The sequence below is a fragment of the Tripterygium wilfordii genome, chromosome 22 (genome assembly GCF_013401445.1).
Source record: "Tripterygium wilfordii isolate XIE 37 chromosome 22, ASM1340144v1, whole genome shotgun sequence".
Taxonomy (NCBI): domain Eukaryota; kingdom Viridiplantae; phylum Streptophyta; class Magnoliopsida; order Celastrales; family Celastraceae; genus Tripterygium; species Tripterygium wilfordii.
In genome coordinates this window covers 3,598,839-3,611,370 of record NC_052253.1, presented here as the reverse complement: position 1 = coordinate 3,611,370, position 12,532 = coordinate 3,598,839, and the positions used below count along the sequence as shown (strand labels likewise).

The window sequence follows — 12,532 nt, the reverse complement described above, 5'->3', positions numbered from 1 at the left end:
AATTAAGCAAGTTTCCAGATCACATCACATATATAAGAACAACCGCTCGTACAGAAACAAATGCGAACATATATTGATACATAAAGCAGAAATGCTTACACCATGGCACTCGAAGCACTCCAAAGTCCGAATCAAGCCCAAAAAACCCAACGCGAGACCTGTCGTACGAGGACCAGCAGACGAGACCGCGAGACTGAAAATGCAACAAAGTGATTAAGAGGACTAGAAGGCATAGGACGAGACGGGGACCAGGCCAAAGGTGGCCAACTCGGAACAGGTAATTGGAGGCCAAGAGCGAGATATGTTGCCTCTTGGTCTTGGATTCATCGACGGCAACGTTCTATTCGGCGACTTCAATATCTGTGTCATCAGAGTGAAGAGATGGACCGCGGAGTCGCGTGGAGAGGGTGAGCTCAAGCATTTCTGGAGATTTGGGACTGCGCGGATGTTTCAGAGTGGGCATGACCCTACTGAGGACTGGGATCAGATTTCACTCTGATTTTCTTTTCCCTTTTCAATGATTAATTTAAGATTATAATACAACTGCGTAATTATCTACATCCAAATTAAGAAATATTTTTGTTTAACACGCATTAAATTTTCCCTATATCCATTAAAAACTGAACGATCAAGCCTACCTAGACCAAGCTTCTGGAATAGGCCATACCAGGCATCTTCAACAATCGGAGTAAAAGCACGAGCAGGATCGTAACGTGTCTGGTGAGTGAGAGAAAGACCAGCAACTGGAGGAAGCTCCCAATAAACATCAAGTATTGATCCAAGGAACCGACTGTTTTGGAAATGTTCCGCATAGGAAATTGGCTGATTGCTATGGTTAAACTTGTCCCTCACAAACCCTCTAACACCCCACCACGCTTCACCTGGTCCACATAGTTCATCTATATCCACTGCCTTACCCCAACATTTCTTCCTTTTTGATCTAATTCTGGCTTCATCACTGTCTTTAAAGCAGCTATGTCCACCTCCTGGATAAAAAGATGATCACAATCTTTACAGTAAACTGATTAATTTAGATAGCCCAGGATCAAATCACCAGACAGTACTACAAGCAACAACAGTTAAAATTAAAAGGGAACAAAGTTATCACATAAGTTCCGACAAAAAAAGAACAAGCATTTCCATTATTCAAACCGAGCCACAAGAAGAAAACAAAGTATTTAAACTTAATTAGTAACTTCATATCCCAAGCATAATTAAGAACAAATAGCAACCCAACTTAAAGCATTTGCCTGGATTCAGGATTCCAATGTGTGGATAGAAACCACGAATGATCACTAATTAGCTATTTAGGATTTCCAATGCAACATTAAATTCAATTAAAAAGAAGAACCGATGCACAAAACTGGGGAAGATGTCCATACACGGCCTACACCCACACTCAGAAGTCAAATTTAATTCTCTAAAAACAAAATTCTTCAGAGTTGACTAGTACCAAAATCTAACATTTTACTACTTTGTTTGATGTATATGAATATGAATGGCTAATGGGGGCAGAGGAAGCTACTGGGAGACAGGTCAGATTGAACAAACATGAAGTGGAGTGCACCAATACATATAAGGAAAAGCTTCCAGGGTAGGCCTCAATGACAATAAGTTACCATAATAATAGGATTGTAGGAAGACAATCAGAACATGAATAGAAGCTATACAAGACGAGTTATACGATGCATAAACCGTAGCAAAGATCATGATTGGTCAAACCAAAAAGGTGGAGATGAAGAACCACTAAGTCAAGTGGTTAAGCTCCTCACCACCCCACCCTTGGGGCAGGATTCAAATCCCAATCCCATTTGAACAGTGAAAAAAAAGTGATGTTAAATCCTTCAAAAATTGAGATGCATCAATATATTTTGTTTAACTGACTAAATAATACATATGTTGGATAGAAAAGTGGTCATCTCCTGTGGTAGGTAAGATTCAAATTGTTTGTCCCTAACCACTTACTTCAGGTACAAATTTTGAAATTGAATGTTTTGCATTTGTCAAACTTCATTTCTTTTGCAGCAAGAAGCAATTATTTTACACAATTAATTAGGTCAAACCTTCTGATCATGCAAATTCAAATTAAGAAAACAAAGTCAGCACAGCTATGATCATGCAAATGATATGATTAGAAAGGGGGAGCATGAACCTCTTATATATAATTGATCACATATCTGCCTCAAGGAATAGTGATCCCCAGTTCCAGTATCATGGTTATCTAGGAAGCACGGACACGGACACGGACACGGACACGGACACGACACGACACGACACGACACGACACGACACTCCGACACGGCAATTTCAAAATTTGTAGGACACGGACACGGACACTGCAAGGACACGCATACATACATACATACATACCTACATATATATATATATATATATATATATATATATATATATGGATTCTCACTTTCACTTGATATTTGAATAAAAATCATTTATGGATTCTCTTTAAGATAACAAAAGCATGTAATGCATTACAACTACTAACTCTGTATGATATTGAAATTAGTGTCTTAAAATTAAATCTAAGTATGTTAGTATAGTATAATTTCTGTATACTTCCATTTGAGGGTGGTGTTGATAAGGAAGATTCCAGACTTGTGATTCAAACCTTACAGACTCTCTGTAACTTGTATATTGTCTATTGCCGTGTCCGGGAAGTGTCCAAGTCGTGTCCATCTTCAAAAAAATTAAGAAAAAACAGGACACAGCTTGGACACGTGTCCGAGGCGTGTCGGTGTCCGAGAAGTGTCCGACACGGACACGCCACCATTTTAGGAGTGTCCGTGCTTCCTAGATAGTTATCCTCAAAAACAAGATGCCGAAAACCAGCCTTCAATGCTTGCTTAATTCTGGCCATGAATGCACGAATTAAAGGGCATCAGTGGGTAAATTTCATGTGTATTGTGTAGCATATTAATATATTAAAATGCAATAGAATTGTAAAACCTTGATGCTCCAATTACCTTTTCAATTCGTTCTGATGGTCATCAAAGAAAATAAGAACTCGAGTAAGATCAGTAATGCCATGTTTCTTCATCACACTCTTCCAATCAACACTCCCAAAATCAATAAATTCCTTTCCAGCAAAATATGTACAATTTCCATCGATATAAGCAGGTCCCTTCTTCAGATATTTCTCAGGATGCCGAGGTGAAAGGGATATAATTGGTGTGTCTGGCATGGCCTGCCGCAAGACCCAAGTCGAATGCCCTTTGAATGCACCACTCTCAATCATCAGATCAGGCTTCAGCCATCAAGCAATAAACCAAATCGCAAAGCTGTGATCAAAACCCATCCCATACAGGTTACTTTTTATTGGCCGTGTTTCATAAATTGGGACAAACTCCTCCAAACCCTTCAGCAAATCTTTTGATGTCCATTCAACTGTTTTTCTATGTTTCGATCTGCCTTTTGCCAAAAAATAAGTATTAAATGGTCATAGTCCACAAGACAATTAATAGTTCCATTTTAAAAATAATCAATTGATATATTGGTCGAAATAAGAGTAGTCAGCCGCTTAATTTTTAGTCAAGCACCTCCAAATCGGAAAACCAAATTGAATAATCTCTTTCAGGGTAACAATCAACCAAGTAACCAGTCATCAGCAATCTATAAAAGGCTATGTTATTACTCAGAACCAATGACAACCAGGGAAAAGGTCCAGGCTCAACACGAGAACATTATATTCCATTCCTTCTAGCTTTCTGTGCATGAGTAAAAGCAAAGAAAGGGAAAGTCGTTACATGGCACAATGTGAACGAGGACTTACTTTTAACTTTTAAAAAAAATAAAGTGATTCAATTATCCCACAGCACCCATTACAATGAACAGCAAAAACAGAGAGCATAGTCATTCAAAATTGTAAACCATTTAATTTAGTTCAGATCCTATGTTTCTATCAACTCACATAGCAAACCTTAAGAGTGTGTTTGGATTGAGGGATTTGGGGGGAAGGGAAGAGAAGGGAGGGGAGGGGGAGGGAAGGGAAGAGAGGGGAAGGGAGACTATTTTTCCCTCTCCCATGTTTGGATAGATAAAAAAAAGAAGGAAAAAAAATTTGTTTAATTTACTAATTTATCCTTATTTTTATGTTAAAATATTATGTACAAGGGTAAAATAGATATTTAACTTACAAATGACTTAATTAGTAATCCCTTCCCTCCAAATGACTCCATTTTGGAGAGAGAGAATTTTAACAAAAATTTAATGAAATCTTCCTCCCAAATCCCCTCAAATCCCTCCCCTTCATTTTTAATAAACTATCCAAACAAGGGAATTAGAAGGAAACTCTATTTCCCTTCCTTTCCCTTCCCTCCAAATCCCTCAATCCAAACACACTCTAAAATGAAATTTTCCAAAAATTTAGGATGACATGGCGTGTGACAAGTCCCAAATCCTTTTATCGTAACTGAAAACTTATAAATCAATTTAAGTACATAACAAAATTAAGTAAAAATTTCAACAGATCAAAAAATCCAAAACGTTGTCCTAGTGAAGGTTCAAATGTCTATTCTATTTGCTGCTCCTTCCTTACAATCTATCAAGCAATGAGCACCGAAACATTACAAGTGACATTTGATAAAATATGCCTCAAAATAGTACAAAAGAGTGATGTTCACTTATAATCCCAACCAAATCTAAAATATCAGCCCCAAACCCCAACCCAAAAGTCGACATCAACTTAGATCTTCTAAATTCCTCCTTTTCTCCAAAAACATCTAAAACTTCGATCCCCATTTAACTAGAACTACAACCTCCCACTTACATAGAATATCCATTTACCCAAAAGAAAAAGAAGCTTCACACATCACATTGCCACTCGTTCACTTCTCTTTCCGCAAACAAGCACACATTACTTAATGTAAACATCAGACCTGGCACTAAGATCTATTTCGACTCATATAAGCCTAAAACAACCCTAAAAATAAGAAAATGGAGGTTAAAAATACACTCAAAACACTGTTCAGTCTCTCTAATCAAGCAAAAGAACAGAACATCTAATCAAAAGTTGCAAAACTCAGATCTGAGCAAACTTTCCAGAATCAAATCCAAACACGGATTAAGCAAGTTTCCAGATCACATCACATAAACAAGCACACCCGCTCGTACGGAAACAAATGCGAACATATATTGATACATAAAGCAGAAAGTCTTACACCGAAGTCCGAATCCAGCCCATCGAGCCCAAAAAACCCAATGTGAGACCTGTCGTACGAGGACGAACAGACGAGACCGCGAGACTGAAAGTGCAACGAAGTGATTAAGAGAAGAAGGACTAGAAGGCAGAGGACGAGACAGGGACCAGGCCAAAGGTGGCCGACGCGGGACAGGTAATTGGAGGCCAAGAGGGAGATATGTTGCCTCTTGGTCTTGAATTCATCGACGGCAGCGTTCTCTTCGGCGGCTTCAATATCGGTGTCATCGGAGTGAGGAGACGGACCGCGGAGTCGCGTAGAGAGGGCGCGCTCGAGCATTTCTGGAGATTTGGGACTGCGCGTATGTTTCAGAGTGGGCATGACCCTTCTGAGGACTGAGATCAGATTTCACTTGGGAAAAGTACGGATTGACCACTCAAAGATGGGGTCGTTTGTAATTGGGTCATCGTAAGAAACTTTTTTCCAATTAGGTCACTCAATGTTTTAAAATTTTCCGATTAGGTCACTCTGGTCAATTTCCAATCAATTTCAACCGGAAATTGCTGACATGGCTAATCGCAAGAACATATCACTCGTTTTTTGCTGACATGGATTTTTATTACGTGGAATTTATATTTTATAATTATTTATTATTAAAAAGTTGTTTTTTGTTTCAAATTATAATTTATTTTGAAATTATTGAAACGGTGAGGCTCAAATGATATTTTTTGTTTCCAATTTGGCCTTTCGAAGATCCAAACGCACAACAATAGCATCAACAAAGACGAGATCTGTCACGATGATAACACTAAAACGGTGAAGGCTCAGATCATTGATGAGCTCCACTCGCTTGAGAAGGAGAGGTCCACGCCCAACACTCCTATTGAAGGGAACCAGGGTACGGCGAAGTTTCCATGGACGGTGTGCCAGATCTAGTGGATGGTGGGTAGTAGGAGTAAAGGCAGACGTCATTGGCGACTCGAAATTGAGGGCAGAGGAGGGAGAGAGAGTGAATAATTTTTGAGATTTTCTTTGGTTGAAGAGAGAGAAACAAAGAGAGATATGGGTGCACCGGAGAAATCCACTCCAGAACACCTAACCATCACACTCCTCCCCTGCATCTGCCCTTCCTTCACCACCATCACCTGCTTACAGCTTTCGTTGCACGAAAAATAAGGCAAAAATCTCTCACCACCTCCTGCGCTCCTCCGATGTACTTTCCCCTAACAAACACCCTTGGCGGCACCATCGCTTCCCTCTCATGAAAACGCCAGATCCGATTTGACGCTTGGATGCTTTTCTTCAAATCTTCTTTTTCATTTTTAAATTCTTTTTTTGTTATTTTTTAATTTTCTAATTATAAATGTATTACATGTCAATATTTAGTTTTTTGGATTATTATTAATAATGATATATATGCCCCACGTAATCAAAATTTGTTGATGTGCAGCCACAATAAGCCAGATCAGCAATTTCCGACAATAAATTGATCGGAAATTGATCGGAGTGACCTAATTGGAAAAATTTAAAACATTGAGTGACCTAATTGGAAAAAAATTTCATTCCGTGACCCAATTGCAAACGACCCTATCTTTGAGTGGTCTATCCATACTTTTCCCGATTTCACTCTTGTGATTTATTTTCCCTTTTCAGTGATTAATTTAAGATTATAATACGGCTGCTTAATTATTCTGTATCCAAATTAAGAAATATTTTTGTTTAACACGCATTAAATTTTCCCTATAAGTAAGTGATCATTACACCCGAACCATTAATTAAAATGATAAGATTATATATATTACTTTAATGATCAGGGTTCGTATCCCCTCCAATGTTTTAAAAAAATGATTATTACCCTATAACAAAGTCAAAATTGTTTAAGAATGAACAACAAGTTCAAAAAAAAAATTGATAAAAGTTTAGGTTGTGTTTGGTATCACTTTCAAAAATTGTTTTGAAAACCTGTTTTTGGTTTTCATAAAAACCAAAACAGAACAAACAAACAAACAATATTTTTTGTTTTTACTTTCTATTTTTTGAAATTTAAACAATAAACAAAAGTGATACCAAACAGACTCTTAGTGTTAAGAAATTTTCATCATCAATTCACCCCAACGTAAATTATGATTTAAAATAAAGTTAACAAGCCTTTGTGTCCCTATAATTTATAGTCGTTTTAAGCTTTCACAAGTTAAAAACCTGTTGAAAAAGAGGCTTTATTCTTTAGTTTTCTTTTTTTAAAAAAAAACCCTTGTCTAATTAAATTAGAAAATAGGGGGAAAAGTGAATAACAAATTTCAATTTGTCTCTCTCTCTTTTTAAAGCAAAATATCATTTCTCAAACAATTATTAAAATAATTAAAAACGTATTTTGATTTTTTTTTAAATTTTCTCGATAGTTGTAATAAAATTGGCAAAAAAAAAACTTCTAGAGTTGTTATCCGCTTTAGGACTTAAGACCAGCACGAATTTATCTATAAAATGACTATATATTATTGAGGGATGTTGGATCTTAATTTTCTTATGTAAGAAATTTTTATCTTAACATTCTCTCTCACTTGTGAGCTTAATTATACAATTACTAAGCGAGGTTGGGTCCTTATGGTACCCCCAACATTGTGGGTAAATCCATAAAGACATTTGAAAAGACTCAACAAGTTACTCAAATGGGTGACGTAAGTGAACCCGACATTATAGTTGGCTCTTGCTTTGTTACCTAAAATTTAACCCAGACAATTTATAAAATATTGTGTGTTTTGGGCCACAAATTCCACACAATTTTGTCCTTAAAATGATCATTTATTATTGAGATGTGTTAGATTTTAACCTATAAAAACATTTTTGATTTTCCTCAACTTTTCGGTGTGAGACATTTTTAATTTTGACTTAGTTTTAAAACCCAACATACACATAAAACATGTTGATGAAAACTCTTTGTAACAAACCCCAAAAAATTATATAAATTTTCATAAAATTTAGTTCTCTCATAAACAAATGGAGCCTAAAACTATGCATTTGTAGAATTGGTTGTTTAAAAATGGACGCCAAACGCCAAGTTTTGCTAATGTTTGGTGTGCATTAATGATATTGAATAACTATATGAAAAAATTTATATATGCAATGGGAGATGAGCTTACAACTCAGATCACCAACTAATTAAGGCCTCTAAAATAACTCATATATATCCTCTATATAAGCTATTTGTTGAGTTAAGGTAATTTTTAATCACCAAAAAATATGATCCAGTTCAATTCGATCATCCAAAATATACGTTTGCAATTTCGGTAAACTAGTGGATATGGGTTATATTTTTCATTTACCAAAAGTTGCTTTTAACCCACTATTTGTTATTATTTTATACAGTAAACCAAAATGTGATGATAGCCCCTACAAGGGTTAATATGTGTTCATTTGCGTATGTGAACACCCAAACTGGGATTCATTATAGTCAAAGCTGCCAACTTCGGTTTTCGCCGCACCGACAACATCTGTACGTTTTTTGTTTTTTTTTTTGGAATGACAATTATTTCCCAGAAATATAACATCACATAGAAAATATTCCAAAAATTGAAGTGAGTGAACCTCTGCATGTTAGTGTTGGATTGAATCGATAGTGGGTTGCGGGCCATAGCGATCCTCTTATTAAACTACTTCAATCGATAGTGGGCTGCGGGCCATACAATCATTTTCGGAACCTAGTATGTTTAGGGTTTTTGGATGTTTTGATAGCTCCATAGATAAAGGTTGGCGTGGTATATATATATATATATATATTTCGTCCTTTTGTCCTCCTCTTTTTTTATATATATATAGACACACACACGCATATATATGAACTTTTTCTTCCTTTAATTTTGTCCCCCTCCTTTTTGATATATATGCCCGCGCGCACACACATATATATAGGTGTCCTTTAATTTGATAAGATTTTGCTTTTTCTACTCGAACTTTTTCTTCCTTTTGTCGTGTTAAGGCCACTGCGATCGCCCTATATGCATACGTGATGGCATTTTTCAATCAGTTTCAATTGTTTTTTAAAGTAAAGTTAAAATTCATTGTTTTAGTTCTGAATTTATTTATTTTTGAAATTTCATTGAAAAAAATAATGGAATTAAGAAATTCTATTTAAAAAAACAATGGAATTAAGATTTATCTGACAAAATCCATTGACAAGGGATCTTGTTAGAAAGAGTTTTATCTGTCAATTGAATATGTAATTTTTTAAAAATCTAACATGTATTTTGAGAGTTAAAAAGTTTCAAAATTTCGTTTAAGAGACTTGGGCTTCTATGAGCTACCATTATATTAACTACCTAACATTACTCATGTTGTTAACGCCACTGCGATCGCCCTATATACAAACGCGACCACCTTTTTCAATTAGTTTTTTTTTTTGTTTTGTTTTGTTTTTTTTTTTTTTGTATCGGGCAATTAGTCACCCACCAACGATTTCGAGAAGATATCGTGTTTATTTTTTAATTAACGCGCGATCCTCTATCTCTCTCTCGCCGTCACGCGCTATGGTTTTCTCTCTCCCATACATGGGCTATATATATATATATCTTCTTTCATAGCAGCATGAGTTAGGATTCATTAACTACTCTTTTTGGCAATACAGAACTAAAGCTATTCACTCTTTGATATCAAGGAATTGATTGTTATGGCGGCTCGATGGAATAGTGATGCGGCAGCCTTCAAGAAGAGACTGGGGGTGACAGACATCAATAAAAGGCTTTGTTTTCCAACGAAGTGTCTAGTTTTCTTGGCTGCCATACAAGGTGGAGTTAACAATAATATTGCTGAAGAAATGGAGGTATGGGATATGAAGAGCAAAAGGGTTCGAAGGTTGCTGTGCAGAACTCGCAGCAAAGGGCATCCAAAACCAGTCTTAACAAGGGGATGGAGTGATTTTGTGAAGGAGAACAAGCTGGAGGTCGGAGATGAAATCATATTCTTTAAAGAAGAAGAAGGTCATCATCATCATCAACCACGCTTTAGGATTGACGTGGAGAAAGGAAGCCTTAATCAATCCAGGACTGGCACTAATGTTGAGGTTGATACCACGCTCAGGCTGTCAATAGGAGTGTGAGCTAGGTCTCTTCTGCATCTATATATATATATGTGTGTGTGTATAGTTGTGCCTGAATTTGTAAGGTCTATGATAAGATTTCGTTATGTAGGTTTGCTATGTGTTGTGTGATGATGTATTAAAGTTATTATTTCTAGAGAGAGAGAGAGAGGATCTTCTCCCCATATACATATATGTATAGGTGTGCTTGAATTTGTAAGGACTATAATAAGATGTTGTTATTTCTATTTGTAAAAAAAAAAGGTGTGTTATGCAAGGTGTGGATGTATCATGTACTCGATCATGTAAATTTATAAGAACAATATGTAAAAAAAAATAAAATAAAATTTAAGAACACTCATGTTAATTTGGTTTTCTTTAATTTACACAGTGTACAACATCTCTTTCTCATTAATAAAATTAACTCTGATTTATCAAAAAAAAAAACATATATATACATACATTGAAATGAAAGCTTACGTACACTAGTAAGAAACTAGGTTTCAATTGCTCATGGAATTAGGGTTTTGGATACGACGCGTACGTGCACATGGGGAGTGGGGATAGTGGGCCCACTCTTTTTCTCGTGCCTTAAAATTTTCAATTAAAGAATGGACTGAGTATGAGTGGATAGTGATGGTTCTATGATTCTAATTCTATCTACGTATATTCAATACTAGAAACAAATATTATATTCCTAAGCTTCTGTCCACTACATGCTTTGCGGTATACAGTGAACATGCAAATATCCAATGTTTCATCTAATTAAATACCAATAAAAATTAAACTTAGTCAAAAGTTAATTGATGGAAAACCTGTAAAAAAATAATTTTATATTTGTTACATAAAATTCAATTGATCACATGAACAAAAAGCAAAATCTGCCTAGAGGTTCTTGAGACTTTTCCAATAAGTCTGACTCAAAACTCTATTCATCATAGACAAAGTTATTCAATTTCTGAGACTTTTCCAATAATGACAATTCTTTTTTTTTCTTAGAACAATTCTTTCACACATTCACACCACAATCTCACAAAAGGTTAATAAATATATACATGCAATCGGACCTATATGCTTATATTAAAATTACAAAACAAATCAATCAACATATATATTGTGGCCATTCAAAATCACTTTAAATTGTGCATAGCCCTATAAAATGTCTATTACTAATCCTAGTTTTTTTTTTACCATAAAGCTTTGGCTGATTTTGGAAAATGCATAATTTAATTAGATACTGAACCTTCAATGCTACAGAGTACAATTTTTTTTTTTTTGAGAAACGGGAGAAGGGTATTCAAATCCTAATTATCAATGTGATACACACTATTCTTTATCACTCTAACTAATGGCTTGGGTGTTACAAACAAATGTGAAGAGAATTTCGAAGGTTCAACCAGTAAATCTGAAGGGCCAAAGGTCGAACCGTATATTTTTAAATTATTTCTTATATATAGATTGAATACGATATATTGACATATTAAGAATATTTGGAACTAAGAGCACTTATGTTAAGGGAATATTCCAAACAAATTTTTTCCATGATAATGAAAGATTGCAAACAAAAGTATGACCGGATGTGCATTATAAATAATATCTATATATGGGATGATCTTAAACCATTTAATTTAGTTTAGATCCTATATATGTTTCTGTGGAGTAAATAAATATGCTCAATATATACGGTTCTAGAAGATTGACAGCTCCCAAACAAAAGAACTTATCTAGAAGTAGTTTATCCGACAGTTCAGTTATTCGACGGTTATCGCATAAGCAGTTACAATGAGAGGTTACCAGTGGAGGTTAAATTGTCTCATAACCGCATCAACTGACAAACCCCAAGCCTATAAATACATATCATTCCACATTTGTAAAGGATCATTGACACTCAACTCTAATGAAAGATCAGACTCCGTGGACATAGTCAAGTTGCCGAATCACGTAAACTATGTGTTGTTATTTTCTTGAATCTTTCTATTTTATACCTTGGTGCAAATTTAGCATGGATAGTTTCTATCAACTCACATGGCAAACCTTAAAATGAAAATTTCCAAAAATTTAGGATGACATGGCAGCAGATGACATGTCCCAAATCCTTTTAGCGTAACTGATCGAAAACTTACAAATCAGTTTAAGTACATAACAAAATTAAGTAAAAAAATTCAACTGATCACAAAATCCAAAACGTTGCCGTAGTGAAGGTTCAAATGTCTATTCTATTTGCCGCTCCTTCCTTACAATCTATCAAGCAATAAGCACGGCAACATTACAAGTGACATTTGATTAAAATATGCCTCGAAATAGTATAAAA

The 12,532-nt window shown here is 35.5% G+C and overlaps 1 protein-coding gene across 4 annotated transcripts; it reads right to left on the bottom strand.

Annotated features, from left to right (window-relative positions):
- LOC119991938 lies at positions 1-12,311 on the bottom strand. Of its 4 annotated transcripts, none has more exons than XR_005466298.1 (3): positions 5,175-5,552; positions 2,982-3,422; positions 1-986 (listed from the first exon to the last, which is right to left on the bottom strand). XR_005466298.1 is itself a non-coding variant. In XM_038838496.1 (3 exons), exons 2-3 carry the CDS (start codon positions 3,251-3,253, stop codon positions 2,657-2,659), a joined length of 483 nt encoding a protein of 160 aa, XP_038694424.1. In that variant the 5' UTR covers positions 3,254-3,934; positions 12,256-12,311; the 3' UTR covers positions 2,352-2,656. The 4 variants fall into 4 exon arrangements, 3 of the variants coding, with proteins under 3 accessions (XP_038694424.1, XP_038694423.1, XP_038694422.1); XM_038838496.1 differs by lacking the exons at positions 1-986; positions 5,175-5,552 and adding exons at positions 2,352-2,867; positions 12,256-12,311 and having other exon boundaries at positions 2,982-3,934; XM_038838495.1 differs by lacking the exon at positions 1-986 and adding an exon at positions 2,352-2,867 and having other exon boundaries at positions 2,982-3,426.
- Positions 12,312-12,532: the final 221 nt, after the last annotated feature.

Bases quoted from the DNA above. Each gene is read 5' to 3' on its own strand.
- LOC119991938 (XM_038838496.1), bottom strand. From the start codon at position 3,253: ATGATTGAGAGTGGTGCATTCAAAGGGCATTCGACTTGGGTCTTGCGG. The intron at 2,868-2,981 runs GTAATTGGAGCA...ATTCATGGCCAG, and splicing joins CATCAGAACGAATTGAAAAG to AATTAAGCAAGCATTGAAGG.